Here is a 21,155-nt window from a genome sequence, read left to right as displayed (position 1 = left end):
AGTGCATAATAAGACAAGCCAATGGAAAAGACAAAAGTATACTGAAATGTAGTGTCAAATAACAGTAGTATCTCACATTCTGCAAAAGGAACTCCAGTTGGAAGAGCCAGGTTTGAGGCCTCTTCATGTGGCTCCCTGTGAGTAACTGAAACCTGACTAAGCAAAAAGGAAAAAAAAAGCCATCTCTGACCTGTGACTACTTTCAAGGCTACTGTTTTTCTCTGTGGAACACTGCCTTTGGGGCAAAACAAGGAAGAAGCAGGTGATTCTAACCCGCAGCGCAGAAGGAGGCCCACTGCAGGCCAGGTTCTCCAGCTCTGAAGGCATTCCAGCTGTGTGGTGCTCCAGCCAGGTGTCAGGCCTGAGCTGCTGAGGTGGGAGAGCCAAGTTCAGGACACTGGACCACCAGAGACCTCCTGGTCCCACGTAATGTCAATCGGCGAGAGCTCTTCCAAAGATCTCCATCTCAAACCTAAGACAGCTCCCCTCACTGACCAGCAAGCTCCAGTGCTGGGCACCGCATGTCAAACAACTAGCACAACAGGAACATAACCCCACCCACTAGCAGAAAGACTGCCTAAAATCATACTAAATTCACAGACACCCCAAAACACACTACTGGACGTGGTCCTGCCCAGCAGAAGGACAAGATCCAGCCTCATCCACCAGAACACAGGCACCAGTCCCCTCCACCAGGAAGACTACATAATACACTGAACCAACCTTACCCACTGTGGGCAGACATCAAAAACAACAGGAACTACGAACCTACAGCCTGTGAAAAGGAGACCCCAAACACAGTAAGTTACGCAAAATAAGACGACAGAGAAATACGCAGTGGACAAAAGAGTAAGGTAAAAACCCACCAGACGAAACAAATGAAGAGGAAATAAACAGTCTACCTGAAAAAGAATTCAGAGTAATGATAGTAAAGATATCCAAAATCTGGGAAATACAATGGAGAAAACACAAGAAGCATTTAACAAGGACTTAGAAGAACTAAAGAGCAAACAAACAAGCATGAACAACACATGAAATTAAAAATTCTCTAGAAGGAATCAATAGCAGATTAACTGAGGCAGAAGAACAGTCAAGTGACCTGGAAGATAAAATAATGGGAATACTTACAACAGAGCAGAGCAAAGTAAAAAGAATGAAAAGAATTGAGGATAGTCTCAGAGGCCTCTGGGACACCATTAAAGGTACCAACATTCGAATTACAGGGGTGCCAGAAGGAGAAGAGAAAAAGAAAAGGAATGAGAAAATATTTGAAGAGATTATAGTTGAAAACTTCCCTAGTATGGGAAAGGAAATAGGCAATCAAGTCCAGGAAGCGCAGAGAGTCCCATAAGGAATAAATCCAAGGAGAACTCGCCAATACACATATTAATCAAACTATCAAAAATTAAACACAAAGAAAAAACATTAAAAACAGCAAGGGAAAAGCAATAAATAACATATAAGGGAATCCCCATAAGGTTAACAGCTGATCTTTCAAAAGAAACTCTGCAAGCCAGAAGGGAGTGGCAGGACATATTTAAATTGATGAAAGGGGAAAACCTACAACCAAGATTAATCTACCCAGCTAGGATCTCATTCAGATTCGAAGGAGAAATTAAAACCTTTACAGACAAGCAAAAGCTAAGAGAATCCAGCACTACCAAACAAGCTTTACAACAAATTCTAAACGAACTTCTCTAGGCAGGAAACACAAGAGAAGGAAAAGACCTACAATAACAGAACCAAAACAATTAAGAAATGGTAATAGGAATATACATACTGATGATTACCTTAAATGTAAATGGATTAAATGCTCCAACCAAAAGACACAGACTGGCTGAATGGATACAAAAACAGGACCCGTACATACGCTGTCTACAAGAGACCCACTTCAGACCTAGGGACACATACAGACTGAAACGGAGGAGAGGGAAAAAGATATTCCATGCAAATGGAAATCAAAACAAAGCTGGACTAGCAAGTCCCGTATCAGACAAAATAGACTTTAAAATAAAGACTATTACAAGAGACAAAGAAGGACACTACATTATGATCAAGGGATCAATCCAAGAAGAAGATATAACAATTGTAAATATTTATACACCCAACATAGGAGCACCTCAACATATAAGGCAAATGCTAATAGCCATTAAAGGGGAAATTGAAAGTAACAATCATAGTAGGGGACTTTAACACCCCACTTTCACCAATGGACACATCATCCAAAATGAAAATAAATAAGGAAACACAAGCTTTAAATGATACATTAAACAATATGGACACAATTGATATTTATAGGACAATCCATCCAAAAACAACAGAATACACTTTCTTCTCAAGTGCTCATGGAACATTCTCCAAAATAGATATCTTTGGTAACAAATCAAGCCTTGGTAAATTAAGAAAACTGAAATCATATCAAGTATCTTTTCCAACCACACTGCTATGAGACTAGATATCAATTACAGGAAAAAACCTGTAAAAAAATACAGACACATGGAGGTACACAATACACTACTTAATAACCAAGAGATCACTGAAGAAATCAAAGAGGAAATCAAAAAATACCTAGAAACAAATGACAATGAAAACATAACGACCCAAAACCTATGGGATGCAGCAAAAGCACTTCTAAGAGGGAAGTTTATAGCAATACAATTCTACCTCAAGGAACAAGAAACATCTCAAACAAACAACCTAACCTTACATCTAAAGCAATTAGAGAAAGAATTAAAAAAAACCAAAGTTAGCAGAAGGAAAGAAATCAAAAAGATCAGATCAAAAATAAATGAAAAATAAATGAAGGAAATAGCAAAGATCAATAAAACTAAAAGCTGGTTCTTTGAGAAGGTAAACAAAATTGATAAACCATTAGCCAGACTCATCAAGAAAAAAAGGGAGAAGACTCAAATCAATAGAATTAGAAATGAAAACGGAGAAGTAACAACTGACACTGCAGAAATACAAAAGATCATGAGAGATTCCTACAAGCAACTAAATGCCAATAGAATGGACAACCCGGAAGAAATGGACAAATTCTTAGAAAAACACAACCTTCCAAGACTGAACCAGGAACAAATCGAAAATATAAGCAGACCAATCACAAGCACTGAAATTGAGGCTGTGATTAAAAATCTTCCAACAAACAAAAGCCCAGGACCAGATGGCTTCACAGGTGAATTCTATCAAATATTTAGAGAAGAGCTGACACCTATCCTTCTCAAACTCTTCCAAAATATAGCAGAGGGAGGACACTCTGAAACTTTTTCTATGAGGCCACCATCACCCTGATACCAAAACCAGACACACATGTCACAAAGAAAACTACAGGCCAGTATCACTGATGAACATACATGTAAAAATCCTCAATGAAATACTAGAAAACAGAATCCAACAGCACATTAAAAGGATCATACACCATGATCAAGTGGGGTTTATCCCAGGAATGCAAGGATTTTTCAGTATATGCAAATCAATCAATGTGATAAACCATATCAACAAATTGAAGAAAAACCATACGATCATCTCAATAGATGCAGAAAAAGCTTTCGACAAAATTCAACACCCATTTAAGATAAAAACTCTCCAGAAAGTAGGCACAGAGGGAACTTAGCTCAACATAATAAAGGCCATATATGACAAACTCACAGCCAACATCATTCTCAATGGTGAAAAACTGAAACCCTTTCCACTAAGATCAGGAACAACACAAGGCTGTCCGCTCTCACCATTATTATTCAACATAGTTCTGGAAGTTTTAACCACAGCAATCAGAGACAAAAAAGAGATAAAAGTAATGCAAATCGGAAAAGAAGAAGTAAAGCTGTCACTATTTGCAGATGACATGATACGATACATAGAGAATCCTAAAGATGCTATCAGAAAACTACTACAGCTAATCAATGAATTTGGTAAAGTAGCAGGATACGAAATTAATGCATAGAAACCTCATGCATTCCTATACTCTAATGATGACAAATCTGAATGAGAATTTAAGGAAACACTCCCACTTACCACTGCAACAAAAAGAATAAAATATCTAGGAATAAACCTACCTAAGGAGACAAAAGACCTGTATGCAGAAAACTACAAGACACTGATGAAAGAAATTAAAGATGATACAAACAAATGGAGAGATATACCATGTTTTTGGACTGGAAGAATCAACACTGTGAAAATGACTATACTACCCAAAGTAATCTACAGATTCAATGTAATCCCTATCAAACTACCACTGGCATTTTTCACAGAACTCGAACAAAAAATTTCACAGTTTGTATGGAAACACAAAAGACCCCGAATAGCCAAAGCAATCTTGAGAAAGAAAAACGGAGCGGGAGGAATCAGGCTCCCTGACTTCAGACTATACTACAAAGATACAGTAATCAGAACAGTATGGTACCGGCAAAAAACCAGAAATATAGATCAACGGAACAGGATAGAAAGCCCAGAGATAAACCCACGCACATATGGTTACCTTATCTTTGATAAAGGAGGCAAGAATATACAAAGGAGACAGCCTCTTCAATGAGTGATGATGGAAAAACTGGACAGCTACATGTAAAAGAATAAAATTAGAACACTCCCCAACACCATACACAAAAATAAACTCAAAACTGATTGCAGGCCTAAATGTAAGGCCAGACACTATAAAACTCTTAGAGGAAAACATAGGCAGACACTCTATGACATAAATCACAACAAGATCCTTTTTGACCCACTTCCTAGAGAAAGGGAAATAAAAGCAAAAATAAATAAATGGGACCTAATGAAACTTAAAAGCTTTTGTACAGCAAAGGAAACCATAAAAAAGATGAAAAGACAACCCTCCGAATGGGAGAAAATATTCGCAAACAAAGTAACTGACTGAGGAGTAATCTCTAAAATATACAAGCAGCTCATGCAGCTCAATATCCAAAAAACAAACAACCCAATCTAGAAATGGGCAGAAGACCTAGATAGATATTTCTCCAAAGATATACAGATTGTCAACAAACACATGAAAGGACGCTCAACATCACTAATCAGTACAGAAATGCAAATCAAAACTACAATGAGGTATCACCTCACACCAGTCCGAATGGCCATCATTTAAAAATCTACAAACAGTAAATGCTGGGGAGGGTATGGAGAAAAGGGAACCCTCTTACACTGTTAGTGGGAATGTAAACTGATACCCCACTATGGAGAACAGTATGGAGGTTCCTTAAAAAACTAAAAATAGAACTACCATATGACCCTCCAATCCCACTAATGGGCATATACCCTGAGAAAACCATAATTCAAAAAGAGTCACATACCACAATGTTCATTGCAGCTCTGTTTACAATAGCCAGGACATGGGAGCAACCTAAGTGTACATCGACAGATGAATGGATAAAGAAGATGTGGCACATATATATACAATGGAATATTACTCAGCCATAAAAAGAAACTAAATTGAGTTATTTGTAGTGAGGTAGATGGACCTAGCATCTGTCATACAGAGTGAAGTAAGTCAGAAAGAGAAAGACAAATACCGTATGCTAACACATATATATGGAATCTAAAGGTTCTCAAGACCTTAGATGCAGGACAGGGATAAAGATGTAGACATAGAGAATGGACTTGAGGACATGGGGAGAGGGAAGGGTAAGCTGATACCAAGTGAAAGAGTGGCATGGACATATATACACTACCAAATGTAAAACAGATAGCTAGCGGGAAGCAGCCTCATAGCACAGGGAGATCAGCTCATGCTTTGTGCCCACCTAGAGGGGTGGGATAGGGATGGTTGAAGGCAGACACAAGAGGGAGGGGATATGGGGATATATGTATACGTATAGATGATTCACTTTGTTATACAGCAGCAACTAACACAGCAGTGTAAAGCAATTATACTCCAATAAAGATGTTTTTAAAAATAGTAGTATCTCAATAAATAGGGAAAAGATGAATTTTCTAATAAATGTTGTTAGAATAACCAGATAGTTTTACAGAAATCATTAAAACTGGATCCAGGGACTTCCCTCATGGCGCAGTGGTTAAGAATCCACCTGCCAGTGCAGGGGACATGGGTTCGAGCCCTGGTCCGGGAAGATCCCACATGCTGCCAAGCAACTAAGCCTGTGTGCCACAACTACTCAGCCTGCGCTCTAGAGCCCGCAAGCCACAACTACTGAGCCCGCATGCCGCAACTAGTTAAGCCCACGCGCCTAGAGCCCGTGCTCCACAACAAGAGAAGACACCGAGATGAGAAGCCCAAGCACCGCAATGAAGAGTAGCCCTCGCTCACTACAACTAGAGAAAGCCGGTGCGTAGCAATGAAGACCCAATGCAGCCAAAAAAAATTTTTTTTAAACTGGATCCATTCCTCCAATCAATATGAAGAGATGTTCCATTAGAGAAATGCAAACTGAAACTATACTGATACATATTTCTCACCTATGAGGTTGGCAAATACCCAAATGTTTGACAACTTTCTCTAATGGCACTCTCATACATTACTGGTATATACTACTTACCTATGAAGGGGAATTTGGCAGTATCTAGCAAACTTGCATGTGCATTTACCTTTTGACACAGCAATCCCACTTCTAGGAATCTTCCAAAGTGAAACAGGCAAAAACACAAAGAGCACAAAGCTGTTCACTGCTGCACCGTTGTAATAGAAAAAGACTGGAAATAATCCAAATGTCCGTCAATAGGGGAAAGGCTGAATAAACCATGGTATATCAACATGGTTGCTGTGAAGAGAAATGAGGACTATCTCTATATACTCTTATAGAATTATCTCCAGGATACATTATTAACTGAAAAAGATAGAGGAAAACCGTATACACTATTCTTTTATTTATCTAAGGAAGGGCTTTGAAAATATATGCTTATGTTTAAAACAAACTTTAAAAAACTATATAAAAAAAAAACTTCCCTTGGGAGAGCGAGAAAATAGGATGAACAGGGGACAGAAGCCAGATTTCTCTGAATATTTTTTTCTTTACATCTAATTTGAATCATGTAAACACTCTGATAATTATAAAGCAAAATTAAAATTTAAAAATCCTTAGAAGACTGAAAATGAAACACATGATCCCGTGCGTTCAAGTGACTTTAAAACATAGCAACTTGACTGTATAACCCTAGTGAGATATACCTAAATAACAAAAAGAACTGAGAGGGAGGAAAAATTTTAAACGTTTTTACTAATACTATTAATGGTAGTTTAGAAATTGTTATTGTGAGACTACTGTGTGTGACTCTTGTATAAAACAAATGCGTTATAGTTAGCATCACTGAGAAGTAGGATTTTCAGCATATAATAAAGGAAATACACAAATGTAAGATCACTGAAGTTGAATTTTAAAAATGTAGTCCTAGATTTGAAGTATCAATTTGCAGAATATGATGAATGGAATTAACATATACTTACTTCTTAGTTCTGTTCACTGAACAAATAATGATCAAACCAGTAGAAATGAACACCCCTAACGCCAAGATTACTCTCTATGTGTATTATAGTCCATATAATACCATTTCTGAAAAAGTAAACAAAGCTCTTTAGAAAAATGGCTAATTTCGGGTCTGAGGAAGGAAATATACACAATAAACCTGGAATATCTTGCCATCAGAAAACAAAGTTACCAAAGACTACTTAAATGCTAGTTTAAAATGAGACAATGGGGCTTCCCTGGTGGCGCAGTGGTTGAGAGTCTGCCTGCCGATGCAGGGGACACAGGTTCGTGCCCCGGTCTGGGAAGATCCCACATACCGCGGAGCGGCTAGGCCCGTGAGCCATGGCCGCTGAGCCTGCGCGTCCAGAGCCTGTGCTCCACAACGGGAGAGGCCACAACAGTGAGAGGCCCACGTACCGCAAAAAAATAAATAAATAAAATAAAATAAAATGAGACAATGAGTAACAATAAGGGTAATAACTACAACGGATTAAAATACATTAAAAAATCCATGTTTATGTTAATATTAAAAAATAAACTTATCCATCATCTTTAAAAGACATTAGAGGGACTTCCCTGGTGGTCAAGTGGTAAAGAATCTGCCTTCCAATGCAGGAGACACGGGTTCGATCCCTGGTCAGGGAACTAAAATCCCACATGCCATGGGCCAACTAAGCCCGTGCTCCACAACTATGGAGCTCACTCGCCTCAACTAGAGAGCCTGCTTGCCGCAAAATACAGAGCCCACGCACCCTGAATCCTGTGCATCACAACTAGAGAGAGAAAACCTGCACGCCACAACTAGAGAGAAGTCAGCGCACCCCAGCAAAGAGCCCACGAGCCACAACAAAAGATCCTGCATGCCGCAACTAAGACCTGACACAGCTACAAATAAATAATAAATCAACCTTTAAAATAATAATAAATAAATAAAAGACATTAGAGAATCAATTCATTACCAAACGAACCAAGCATTTTACTGTTTTTCCTGTATGTATCAGATGTCAGGGTAACCAAATACTTAAGGGAAGGTTCTCTTTTTGAAAGTATTATGGCTAGTAGATAAATAAATCTATAATTAATTAATAGATCTAGCTAATGATCACCAATGGCTGCCAACATCACCAGGGGAGATAAAGTACTAATAGAGAAATAAATCTATAATTAATTAATAGATCTAGCTAAAGATCACCAATGGCTGCCAACATCACCAGGAGAGATAAAGTACTCAACATCTATCAAGTAGTACTGTAAGGAGAAAAAAAGTGTATGAGAAACAAATGTGAATCTGATCAAGCCTCTACACCCAGGGTTGATTTCATCATCTGTGCAATCACCCAGGGCTCTGTACTCAGAAAGACCCCATGTTTGGTTTAATGTTCTGCTGTTCCCATCTTGAAATTTGAACAATGGACCCATATTCTCATTTTGCACTGGGCTCTGCAAACTATGTAGCCAATCCTTGTCTACATTTGACTACCAATTTATAGGAAATAAGTGTAGTGAATAAAAACATGGCTACACCAAATGTAAGACCAAAAACCATAAAACTCCTAGAAGAAAAAGTCAGCAGAACACTCTTTGGCATACATCGTAGCAATATTTTTGGGGATCTGCCTCCTAAGGCATAGGAAACAAAAGCAAAAAATAAACAATTGGAACCTAATTAAAGGAAACCACTGACAAAACAAAAAGACAACCTACTGAATGAGAGAAATTATTCGCAAATGATATGACTGATAAGACGTGAGAATCCAAAATATAAAACAGCTCATACAACTCAATATCAAAAAAACAAACAACTCGAATAAAAAATGGGTTGAAGACCTGAACAGACATTTTTCCAAAGAAGACATAGAGATGGCCAACAGGCACATGAAAAGATACTCAACATCACTAATCACGAGAGAAATGTAAATCAAAACTACAATATCACCTCACACCTGTCAGAATGGCTATCATCAAAAAGACCACAAGTAACAAATGCTGGAGAGGATGTGGAGAAAGGGGAACCCTAGTACCCTGCTGGAGGGAATGTAAACTGGTTCAGCCAGGATGGAAAATGGTATGGAAATTGCTCAAAAAAACGAAAATAGAACTATCATATGATCAAGCAATTCCACTCCTGGGTACATATCCAAAGGAAATGAAAACACTAATTCAAAAAGATACATGCACCCCGATGTTCTGCTCAGCATTATTTATAATAGCCAAGATACGGAAGCAGCCTAGGTGTCCATCAGCAGATGAATGGATAAAGAAGATCACACACGCACGCACGCACACACACACACACACACACACACAGACTGGAATACTACTCAGCCATAAAACAGAATGAAATTTTGCCATTTGCAACAACACTGATGGACCTGGAGGGTATTATGCCTAGAGAAATAAGTCAGACAAATACTATATGCTATCGCTTATATGTGGAATCTAAAAAATAAAATAAATGAATGAATATAATAGAAACAAACGTATAGATATAGAGAACAAACTAGTGGTTACCAGTGGGAAGAGGGAAGCAGGGGAGGGCACAATAGGGGTAGGGGATAAAGAGGTACAAAATACTATGTATAAAATAAATGTTACAATGATATACTGTACAGCAATAAAATAATTAATTAGAAGTTTAACTATTAAAAAAAAAGATGTCTGCAAATTCTTTGATACTCTTCCCTTCAACAGGTGGAGACTAATTCCTCCACTGCAGTCCCAGCTTACAGTTTGAATGCAATCTCATGACAGACCCCTAGCCATAACCACTCAACAAGCCACTCTTGAATTCATTACCCACAGAAACTGTGTGAGGTAAAGTTAATTATTATTTTAAGCTGCTAAATTTGAGGCAACTTATTACACAGGAATATATAACTAAGACAAGAAAAAACAGAGGATAAGTTAAATGACAGCATGGGTATGCAATCAGCAAAATTTCAACTGTGGGAAACTCTATAAGAAAATAACCTAATGCCTTCAACCAAAAAATTTTAAAGAAAAAAAAATCACGTCACAGTGATATGTTTGGATCCGGATTTAAGCAAACCATTTAAAAAGTTATAGAACAATTAAAATATGTAAATACTGATTGGATATTTGACATTAAGAAATTATTCATTTTTAAGGTGGTATAATGATGGTATTATCTTTATGGCTTTTAAAAGGGAATCTGTGACTTCTAAAGATATATACTAAAATATTTACCAATGTTATGTCTGGAATTCACTTCAAAATGCTATGGAAGAAAGGCAATTGGTGGAGAAAAGGAAATAAGAGTGGCCATGAGTTGATAATTATCAAAGCTGGGTGATGGGAACATGGAAGTTCATTATAAAATTCTCTATTTTTTATAGGCTTAAAATTTTCCATAATAAAGAGATAAAGAAGTATGCACTTGCATCAACACGCATAAACAAATACCACACTATGACATTTGAGTGGGCTTAATAAAACCAAATAATTACAAGCAAGATGAAGACCATAAGGATTTGAATGTTTTATTGTCTAAAATAAAGTAAATAATTTTTATGTGTCAAAACTAAAATCCAGACTACACATTACTAACTAATGCATCTATTTATGGAACTACTCTGGCTTGCAATTGATATCTTTGGCACATATTACTTGATCCAATGTTCCAAAATAACCTCAAAAGTATTAGGCCTTCTTTTTGTTTGATTCAAATCATAGTCATATTTAAACACCAGATGGACTTTCTTCTTCACCTATTCCATGTTAGAAAAAGAGTGTAAATTAGCACCTTATAATGACTCATGATAGACTTTTATCATCCACATAGAAAAGCAGTGAAGAGAAGGTTATGCTAACCATTTGACGGTAAAAGAGACATAAACAGATGCTATTCACAAGTCTCAGTGTGCCAATGGCAATTACCACCTGTTCTGCTTCATCTATTAGTGCTATGCATGAAAAAGAAGCCAAGAGACAGAAAAATCATGCAGACACTAATTTTTTACTGCAACAATGGTATTTTAAATTCTTTCATTAAAAACATACACAATACATAGTTATAACAGGGTAACTACATAACTAACCTGGGCTGAGATCAGATGACTAGCACAGTTCACAAAGGTCTCACCTCCATTCTCTTTTTTCCCGTACAAAGAGGAGGAAGGGGCTGTTTGCTTTATGCAGATGTCTTAGGAAAAGAATCAATCCAGAAATGCCTCATTATTTTTCATTCCTACCAACTCAAAATTTGTCATAACTCATGGCTTGAGCCTGGCTGGAGGTATCATTAATGTGATAAAGAAAAGGCTTGATCAGGTAAAAAACTGTAAAGGTGGGTTTGATTTTAGCTATGATAAAACAAAAACACTCCTCAAAGCTGTATACAGGTTTTTAAAAACCTTAAGAGAAAGAAAATATTCCAACCTATAACAGAAATACTGGGTCTGGATGATAGGACTATGGCTCCATCTCTCTTCCTTCCTTTTCTTGCTGAGTTTTAAGATTTTTAAAAAGAATTTAAAAAAATTTTAAGAGACATATATTAGCAAAGAGACAGGTTAACAGATGCCCCTTACTTAAAATGTTTTATTCATTAAATCAACTGCAGAAAATATGTACTTAAAATCTGTGCCTAAAGTATATGTTTCCATAAAAAATATAATTCAGACTGGCCTCCTCTCAGTGTAAACTACTGACATGTTACTACAAATAGGACTATACATTTTTCTACCAATATGTCACAAAAATACTAAGCATAATCAGTTCTCTGTCTCAGGAAGACCACAGGTTTCTATTAACTCTTAACAAAAAAAGAAAACAAGTTTGCTTACTGCCAGGTATTATGTTTCAATGACCACTTGTCATTTAATAACAATGACAACAACAATAATAATAAATACAGATGAAGATAAACTAATTTAGCCTCAAAGAGAAAAACAAACAATGGAAGAGAAAGCAAAACAAAAAATCTCAACAGTTGCACACAGGAATATTAAATTATCCTTAAATGTTTTGTTAAAAAATGAAAAAGGATAAAAATCAAGTGTGTTTATAAAACTACTATGATAGTCTCTAAGCCTTCAAACATGGGCCATATTTATTTTACCTGAAGTCATAAACACCACCTTCTCCTAGAGAGACTGTGTAGGTATAAGCTCAGAGATCCAGCATCAGCTCTAAATATTGATAGAATATAGCACTCCTTTCCTGATGAGGGGACACCCTTCTTTCATATAAACTACCCAGGTCATGTAGAGTCACGAGTAATGGAATCTCTTGGTTTGGGCTCTTACCTACACATAGTCTTGACACCTCAGTTATGTGTGACTAGCTGCTTGGGATAAGAGAGAAGGGAGGAGGCAAGTGCTCTAGCACAGGAAATTCAGGGGAATTAATAGTACCAAAGGTGTTTCTATTATTACGTTCCCAGCTCAAAGGTAAAGTTTTAGAGATCCCCTTGGCTTACAGATCCTCTTTAAATTGAGTATTTGGATAGGCCAGCAGGCTGAGCTTCCATTTACTTTATACAGAGGATGAACCCATGAAATTGGAAGGCAGTGTGTAGTTTTACTGGTTATTCTCACAAACTGTTAGAGCTAAAACACTTGATCATAAAACTGGAAATGGCTACATTACTAGCAACTTCACTAGCCCTTCAACCAACCATTCCCACTATTTAAAACCTTTCTGCAATAGTACTAGGGACCTGCTAGCAATAATCGTACTGAGAGTGCTTCTTCAAATATTTCTATGACCAAACAAGAAATATAATTAGGGGAATATACCTCCAAGAACATAGAGGAGTATAAAAATGAAGGGCAAACTTTTAGATTTTCTCAACTTCTTTCTATACCCCATGCTGATGGAACCAAGTCCACTGTTCCAGAGAAGATACATAGTTATTTACATTCTTATCACAGTTTTTATGATTTTTTTTTTTTTTTTTGCTGTACGCGGGCCTCTCACTGTTGTGGCCTCTCCCGTTGCGGAGCACAGGCTCTGGACGCACAGGCTCAGTGGCCATGGCTCACGGGCCCAGCCGCCCCGCAGCGTGTGGGATCTTCCCGGACCGGGACACAAACCCATGTCCCCTGCATCGACAGGCGGACTCTCAACCACTGCGCCACCAGGGAAGCCCTATGATAAGTTTTGAGGACCAACAAAATACAGTAGAATTTTAGAGAGTAACCAATCAAAAATACAAGGAGGTCTTGAAACTGTACCTGGCACGATACTTGAAGATCTATAAAACATGATCTTCATACAGGTTTACAGATAGACTTAGATTGGAAGAACAGATCTAAAGCTAGAGATATCAACTGATCACATGACATAAATATGACACTTAGGCTGCCTGTCAAAGGTTATGAATGTCAGGACTTCCCTGGTGGCGCAGTGGTTGAGAGTCTGCCTGCTGATGCAGGGGACACGGGTTCGTGCCCCGGTCTGGGAAGATCCCACATGACACGGAGTGGCTGGGCCCGTGAGCCATGGCCGCTGAGCCTGCGCGTTCGGAGCCTGTGCTCTGCAACGGGAGAGGCTACAACAGTGAGAGGCCCGTGTACCACAAAAAAAAAAAAAAAAAAAAAATTATGAATGTCATAGGTGGTCATGGGACAACAGAAGTGTATAATTGACCTGGGAAGTAGGGCCACCAGAAAGCTGCATATCAAGACACTTGCTACTTGGGCAAAAGGGAGAGGGAAACGAAGAAATGAAGTTCAATGACTATAACTATATACAATAACACAAATGAATCTGAAAATGTGCACAAAAGTAACAGGAAACAAAAGACAGCATAGTGGATGATTCCAGGAAAAACTGATTTTTGGTGCTAGAACCCAGAAGAGTAGTTACCCTTCTGGCAAGAGCACAGTGACTAGAAGGGCCACAAAGGGAACTTCTGGGATGCTAATAATTCTGTTTTTTGAACTGCATGCTGATTATGCAACGTTTTCACTTTGTAAAAATACAGTTGACCCTTCAACATGTTTGAACTGGTGAGGTTTACTTATACACAGATTTTTTTCAACAGTAATACTACACAGTCTGCAGTTGATTGGCTCCATGGTTGGATGAATCCATGGATACAGACAGTTGACTATAAGTCATATGGAGATTTTCAACTGTGCAGAGGGTAGGCGCCTATAACTCCCATGTTGTTCAAGGGTCAACTGTAATCTGTCTGTATACTTATGATTTGTGTACTTTTTTATATATGTGTTGAATGTCAATAAAAAGTTTACTTTAAAAAAAAAAGAAATGATGTCCAGATTACCACTATTACATCAAATGATCACAGAAAGATGTCCTAAGACAGGAAGGATCAGCAGGAAATATACTTAAAGGACAACATCAGATCAAGGAAGGGTAAACTCTTGACGATTGTTATTAAAACCAATTCGTGTCCTGCTCTGGATATGTACCACCATTAGAAAACTACTGTATGGAGTTCTTCCTCAGGTTCACTGTGACCTAAAGGGTATTAAAGCACCATGGTTCATATAGGTCAGAGCTTAAAGTTCACACTAACTGGATATATCATTTTGATCAGAGGCTGTGACTATAATTCACCTACCTTTAGGTACTTTTAGATTAGACTTCTTACTGAGTCCTTGTTATTAGTCATAAAAATCAGAAATATTGTATTATAAAATAGTCTAAAAGAAAGATGCATTTATACAGTGAGTAAAATCATTTATGTTTTAAATACTAAAGGTTTTTAATGTATCTGAAATATTTTGATGTTTTTAAGAATAAAAGCTCAGTAAGTTATGAGTAGTTGAATTTATTACATATTTGAACATGAACAAAAACACATGAAAAGATTCACCCTCAAATGTAAACATTCTATGTACATTGGACCCTAACAAAAAACTGGTTATGTTAAAATCAGAGACTTAGGGTTTGGAAAAATACATTTAAAAAATATTACATAGTACATACTTTTTTAGAATTCAGTAACTATCAGAATTTCCACCTGTTTTCCCATATCCACCCTTATCTCTGCCTGTATAACTACAGTCAAACTCTATCCCCATCCCACAGGCAGCAACTACAGCTCTAATCTGTGCTGAATTTAGTCATCCCCCTGGACCCTAATGTCTCCATCATTTGGTATGCCATCATCACTGCTTTTACCAAATAGCAAAAGCCTATCAGAGATGAATGTGGCTAACCCACTCCCATCTATTCTAAGTCACAGGATCCCAATAGGACAGAATATTTGCCCTCCTTTGGACCCCATCTCTAGTTGTCTATCACAACATTAATGCATTATAACCTTTTTCTCAAGACTATTGCCCACAGCCTGTTACCACAGCTCACCTGTTATGGTGTTCAGTCCTCTCTGACTCTAGATTCATATCGAGCAATTGCAAAACCAATGAGGCAGTGTCTCATTAACCTATGATGTTAAGGTTTAAATTTCATGGACTATTTGATAATGTATCCAGATAGTAAAAAGGAAACACACTATAACATTAATAGAACTAGCAATCATTGCTTCATAGGATCAAAGGTGCCCTCTGATTTGGAGGCTGAATGGAGCTTCAGTTTTATTTGATACTGAGCAACTCAGGAATACATACCTTTCTTTAAAGATGGTACCACAGAAATGTCTCTCCCAGTCTCCTAATTAATACTGTGTAAATGTGGTAAAATGCACATTTATCTCAATACCAACCTAATTTTTTTTTTCAACTGAGCATATCTTTGAGTTTAGGTTTGTTCTTGCCTTTGCAGAAACAGGAATCTTTTTTAGCCAAAGAGAGTATCAAGGAACTGGAAAAAAAACAACAGCAAAATGATTCATTTTCTATAGTCTTTAAAGAAAGAATTCTCCCCTGAGTTTACCTGTGAAAAGCCAATGAATTTCAACTGAATTAAGAGATGAGAATAGAATATAAGACAGTTCTTTTATAAATATAAGAGAGATTCAACTCCACTGTGTGTACATGTCCAGTGAAGTTTTATGCATTCCCTTCTAAACGCTAGCCCTAGGTAAACACAGGATCATACGTGGAAATACGCCATGTTTAGCCACAGTTCATTAACAGAATAAAGCAGAAAATGGTTAGGTAATTTACAACATAAAGTGTACTGATGATAAAACTGCAATAAAGTAACATTAGTGAGGTTTATACTTTTTTACCAGGAAGCTTAGTTGTAAACATTTGCATTAAACTACTGCCCTCTAAAACCTAACCAACCACACAAACAAAAATCATCTTTTGTGACAATAAAATCGTGAAGAATTTGTACTCCATGGCTCCTTATCTCGGTGGTTTTCAGAGTAAGACATGACCTGTGTTAAGTAGCTTCACTGATTTCTCCATCTTGAATAACTGCCAGTTCTGGAACTTCATTCATCCTCAAAACCTCTGCATAGAGCAAATAATCATGTAGGCTTCTGGGAAGTGGCAACTGACAGATAAAACTGTTAGATAGTAGGTGCTCTGGTTTTAGACTGGACCGAATTTCCAAACGACAAAGGTGGGTCAGGGATGGAACAGAGGCTGAAGAAAAAAACAAAAAAAGGAAGATTAAAATGTTTGAACCAGAAAGATATAACAGTACATTAAGGTAAATGCCCTTTTCTTCCCCACGTCTGCCTAGTAGAAGAGAAGTGATATGTTACTTAGACTTACTTTTGAAAAAAGATTACTTGGGCCAGGATGACCAAAATAAACTTTATTTATTTATTCTTTTTTACAGCCTTCACCGGGTTCTTCTTCCTCCGATTTCTGGCCACACATTCCAAAGTCAGTACCCAGGGCCATATAAAACTAAATGTTCAAATTCTAAATTTCTGCCAATACCAGTTCGGACTTAAGAAATGGGTGATCTAACTTTAGAAATGATAGAAGCACACAGTAGCAAGCGTTACTTCCCTCTTACTCTCATTGCAGATAGTCTCCAGACCTACCACATTCAAGTGACTAAAAATGGAGCTTACATAAGTTCTGCTCTTTTTATCCATGATACAGAATGAAATTTTAAAATTGACACAGAGAGAAAAGGACCATCTATCAAATGCCTACTATGCTGTACGCCGATACACATCCTCTTTTTATCTTCATTAACCCTGTGAGGTAGATATTATCATGCTCTCACAGAGATAAGAAAACAGAGGTTTAAGTAACCTTCCAAAGGTCATACATCTAGTACATGGTAGACCAGGATTCAAACTCAAGTGCATATGACCCCAAAATGTGCATGTGTACGTACACATGCTAAAACCACTGCTGCCAAAAGCTAATAACCAATTAAAGGATAACCCACATATGCTAGATTAAGAATCGTAAGATACTGGTTTTGTTTTCCAAGACAAAAAGTGTTAACTAAAGAAGTTAATATCCATGAAAACTAAGAGCACTAAAAACAGCTAGTTGTTTTATGTGAATCAAATCTAATGCCTTTTATTAGTCCAAGAAATCTTTTGTAAATCCCTGTGAAATGTACCAATGATTAACAGGCCAGGATCAGAGCAGCAGAGACAAGCACTATCAAGAGCCCAGCTGATATAAGACCAGCTGGTCTGACTCCAAGTCTAGGGTTCTTTAAACTGTAATAACCCACAGGGCCTGAGACATGCTAATTCTCTAACATCTTCCAAACCACTGAAATTAGTCCATCATCTTACATTTTAGTTTCAGCTTACTGGTTTAAGTTTAGTTTAGTTCATTCAGGGTTTGGGAAACTCCTCAATCCATAGTGTTTCAAAATGCCAAATAAGAAAAGCAACAGAGTTATCTGATTTTGTACATAAAACCTGAGTCGAAGAAGAGTTTTTCCTTAAACCATGAGTCACATAGACTCCCCATTCTAAACAATAAGACTACAGCATCTACAATATATAGCACATTTACTTTCACTGTTTCCATATTTATATACTGTTTAAATTTTAACCTTTTCTGTAAACTTAAAGGAAGAATCATCATTCTCCCTTCTAAGATGAGAAAACACAGATAAAGGGAGCACTAGAGAGATTAGCAGGAAACCACACGGAAAGCATGCTCAAACTGCAAACCCCCACAGTTTTCCAAAGGAGTAGTAAGCAGGTTCAATTTCAACAAGTAGGTTGCTCATGTTCAACTATTACATATAAGGAAGCCTTCTCACCCACTGAGATCAGGAACAATAATTGGTCCTAACGTCACTGGGTATGCACAAATGTAATAAAAGTTTTGGAAATGAGCGTAACTGATTCTTGGTAAGCACACAACTCAGCTGGTAGGGCCAAAGTATGTTGGCATACTGGAAAGTGGCCTATCAGCTGCAAACCCTGAGCATGCCATAAGCATAGTCAAATGGGACTGACAGAGAAAATGAGAAGACTAGATTGTGTGGATCACAGTGAGATTGGTTAAGAGAATTTTTACTCCTATTCGGTTAGATTTTAATATGCAACGTGTTAAATTGAAACCTCTTCATTCTGCACATTTTTGTTAATGTAGATACTTACCACACACCCAGAAGGAAGACAAAGGATGGCTGTGTAACCTGGAGGAGAGCTGCTCACTCGGAGCTAAGGAATCCTTAACACTTCTCCAGCTTCACCAACTTGACAGACTACACTGACTTACAACTCCTCAGGCTGACTGCGGAGTGTTCCTCTGGCTGTCCCACAGCCTCCTGCGGTGCAGACAAGCCTTTCCAAAAGGCCATCTGACTACATCACTGCAGCCCTATCTTTTACAACTAAATAAACCATTTGTTTGTTTATGCTGACATGTGTGTGGAAGCTTAATCATCTGTGATCAAGCCAAACTGGACCAATACACATTTGTTATGGAAAGCTTAAGTGACTTGCCTGTGTTGACATCATAAGCAACAGAGCTGACACTAGATCCAAATGATTTGACCCCAAGTCTAGGGTTCTCTAAACTGTGATAAGCCCAAAATATTTCTCTAAGAACTTCTAAACCACCGAAACTATCGTAAGTTTTGGGAGATCTTTCCATTTAATAATAAAAAAGGAAAGGTATAGCTACTTTAGTTACTGGTTCCAATTTCAATTGCACCATTTTGGTTTTCCTTCTGTGAGCAAAATAAATCACTGGCCTGATGAACAATTAGAGGTAAGAACTGTATTCATTTGAACTTGAGGGAGTCTTTCACCTATGGATTATTAACACAGACAATAATATACCTGTCAGTGCCATCTTAGTTTAATATGCCAGTAAATACTAAGGGAACTGTATAATCATATATGCAATATTTCAAAGCATGCAAATTCCTATGAAAGTTTTAGTGATGCATAGTATTTCCAGATGTGTTGTCACCAGGCTGAGAGAAGATCAAGTCGTGCCTTGAATTTATAATATGGAAAAGCCCATGGGACTTTCCTGGTGGCGCAGTGGTTAAGAATACGCCTGCCAATGCAGGGGACACAGGCTCGAGCCCTACTCCAGGAAGATCCCACATGTCGTGGAGCAACTAAGCCCATGTGCCACAGCTACTGAGCCTAAGCTCTAGAGTCCATGAGCCACAACTACTGAGCCCGTGTGCCACAACTGCTGAAGCCCACGTGCCACAACTACTGAAGCCTGTGCGCCCAGAGCCTGTGCTCTGCAACAAGAGAAGCCACCGCAATGAGAAGCTCACGCACTGCAAAAGAGTAGCCCCCGCTCGCCACAACTAGAGAAAGCCTGCATGTGGCAACGAAGACCCAACGCAGCCCAAAATAAATAAGTTAAAAAAAATAGATTAAAAGAATCATACATTTAATATATATATATATGTATAAAATATGGAATAGGCCAGAAGTTGTATGTAAAACATAACTTTCATGAAAACTTGTTAAAATCAGATTTTAATTTCTTAAATAAATATCTCTTTTCCTACATTATGGCACTGATCATAGTCTAGAAAATGATGTCTGAAACCATGCTATACTTTTAAGTCACTTTTCTGACCCAATCAGTTTCAAATTAGTATGTTAAACCCAGTTATCTCTAGATCTGTTAGATAAGCAACTTTTAACTATTCATTTCTATATATATAAAGTCTTCAATTTTGTTAATTTTGTTGTACATACACAGAACAATCAAAATAGAAGGCCACATGTTCTACGGAATTGTACTAAAGTCAAAACAATGATCAGACTAAACCCCACAATTCTTAATTCATTATTCTTGTTAATGCCAAGTTTACTATAGCACAGAACTACATGTACATCATACACACCCATTATCTATATTTCCTGCAACCATTCATCTCTAGCCTGCCCTCATGCCAATATTCAAATGATGTATCTGCCTAGACTTTATTTCTATGGTTCCTCTGCATGGTTTTCTACACCAAATGTATTTATCTGACTTTTGGGCCATCTACTACAATGTGTATTATCATCATTAATATAATGTCTTTATGGTTCCATCCTTTTCTTCCCAGTCCTTCTTAATTCACTTGTACAGTCTCTCTCTTTCCCACTGACTACAACTAAAAACTTGGACAAAATTAAAAAAGCAACAACCTGAGGACTCTGAAGAACAAATAAGAGACAGATTAGGGTAGGAAATCAAAACTTAAAGAATGACCAGTAGAACAGCAATGAATGGAATGAATGGAAACAGCACCATCCAGTAATAAGCCTGGAGTTGGAGTTGATGAGCCATTATTAACTAGTTGTGTGACCTGAAGCTCTTTAAATGCTCTTTCAGTTCCTTTTCTATGAAATGGGAATAATACCTCATCTATAAAATGAACATAACTGACACCCCTCTGCATCAAAATGTTGTTGATAAG

General features: G+C 37.6%; 1 protein-coding gene across 1 annotated transcript in view; it reads right to left on the bottom strand.

Annotated features, from left to right (window-relative positions):
* Positions 1-16,715: 16,715 nt before the first annotated feature.
* Positions 16,716-21,155, bottom strand: part of ASB3 (ankyrin repeat and SOCS box containing 3) — a gene marked incomplete at its 3' end in the record, with an annotated part of 59,759 nt that continues 55,319 nt past the window's right edge. Inside the window, exon 9 of the mRNA XM_079720519.1 lies at positions 16,716-16,921. Within this exon, the coding sequence (XP_079576645.1) occupies positions 16,716-16,921 (206 nt within the window). The remainder of the gene's footprint in view (positions 16,922-21,155) is intronic.

The sequence above is a fragment of the Hyperoodon ampullatus genome, assembly GCF_949752795.1.
Source record: "Hyperoodon ampullatus genome assembly, chromosome: 15".
NCBI classification, from domain to species: domain Eukaryota; kingdom Metazoa; phylum Chordata; class Mammalia; order Artiodactyla; family Ziphiidae; genus Hyperoodon; species Hyperoodon ampullatus.
This window is presented reverse-complemented; position numbering and strand designations above follow the sequence as displayed.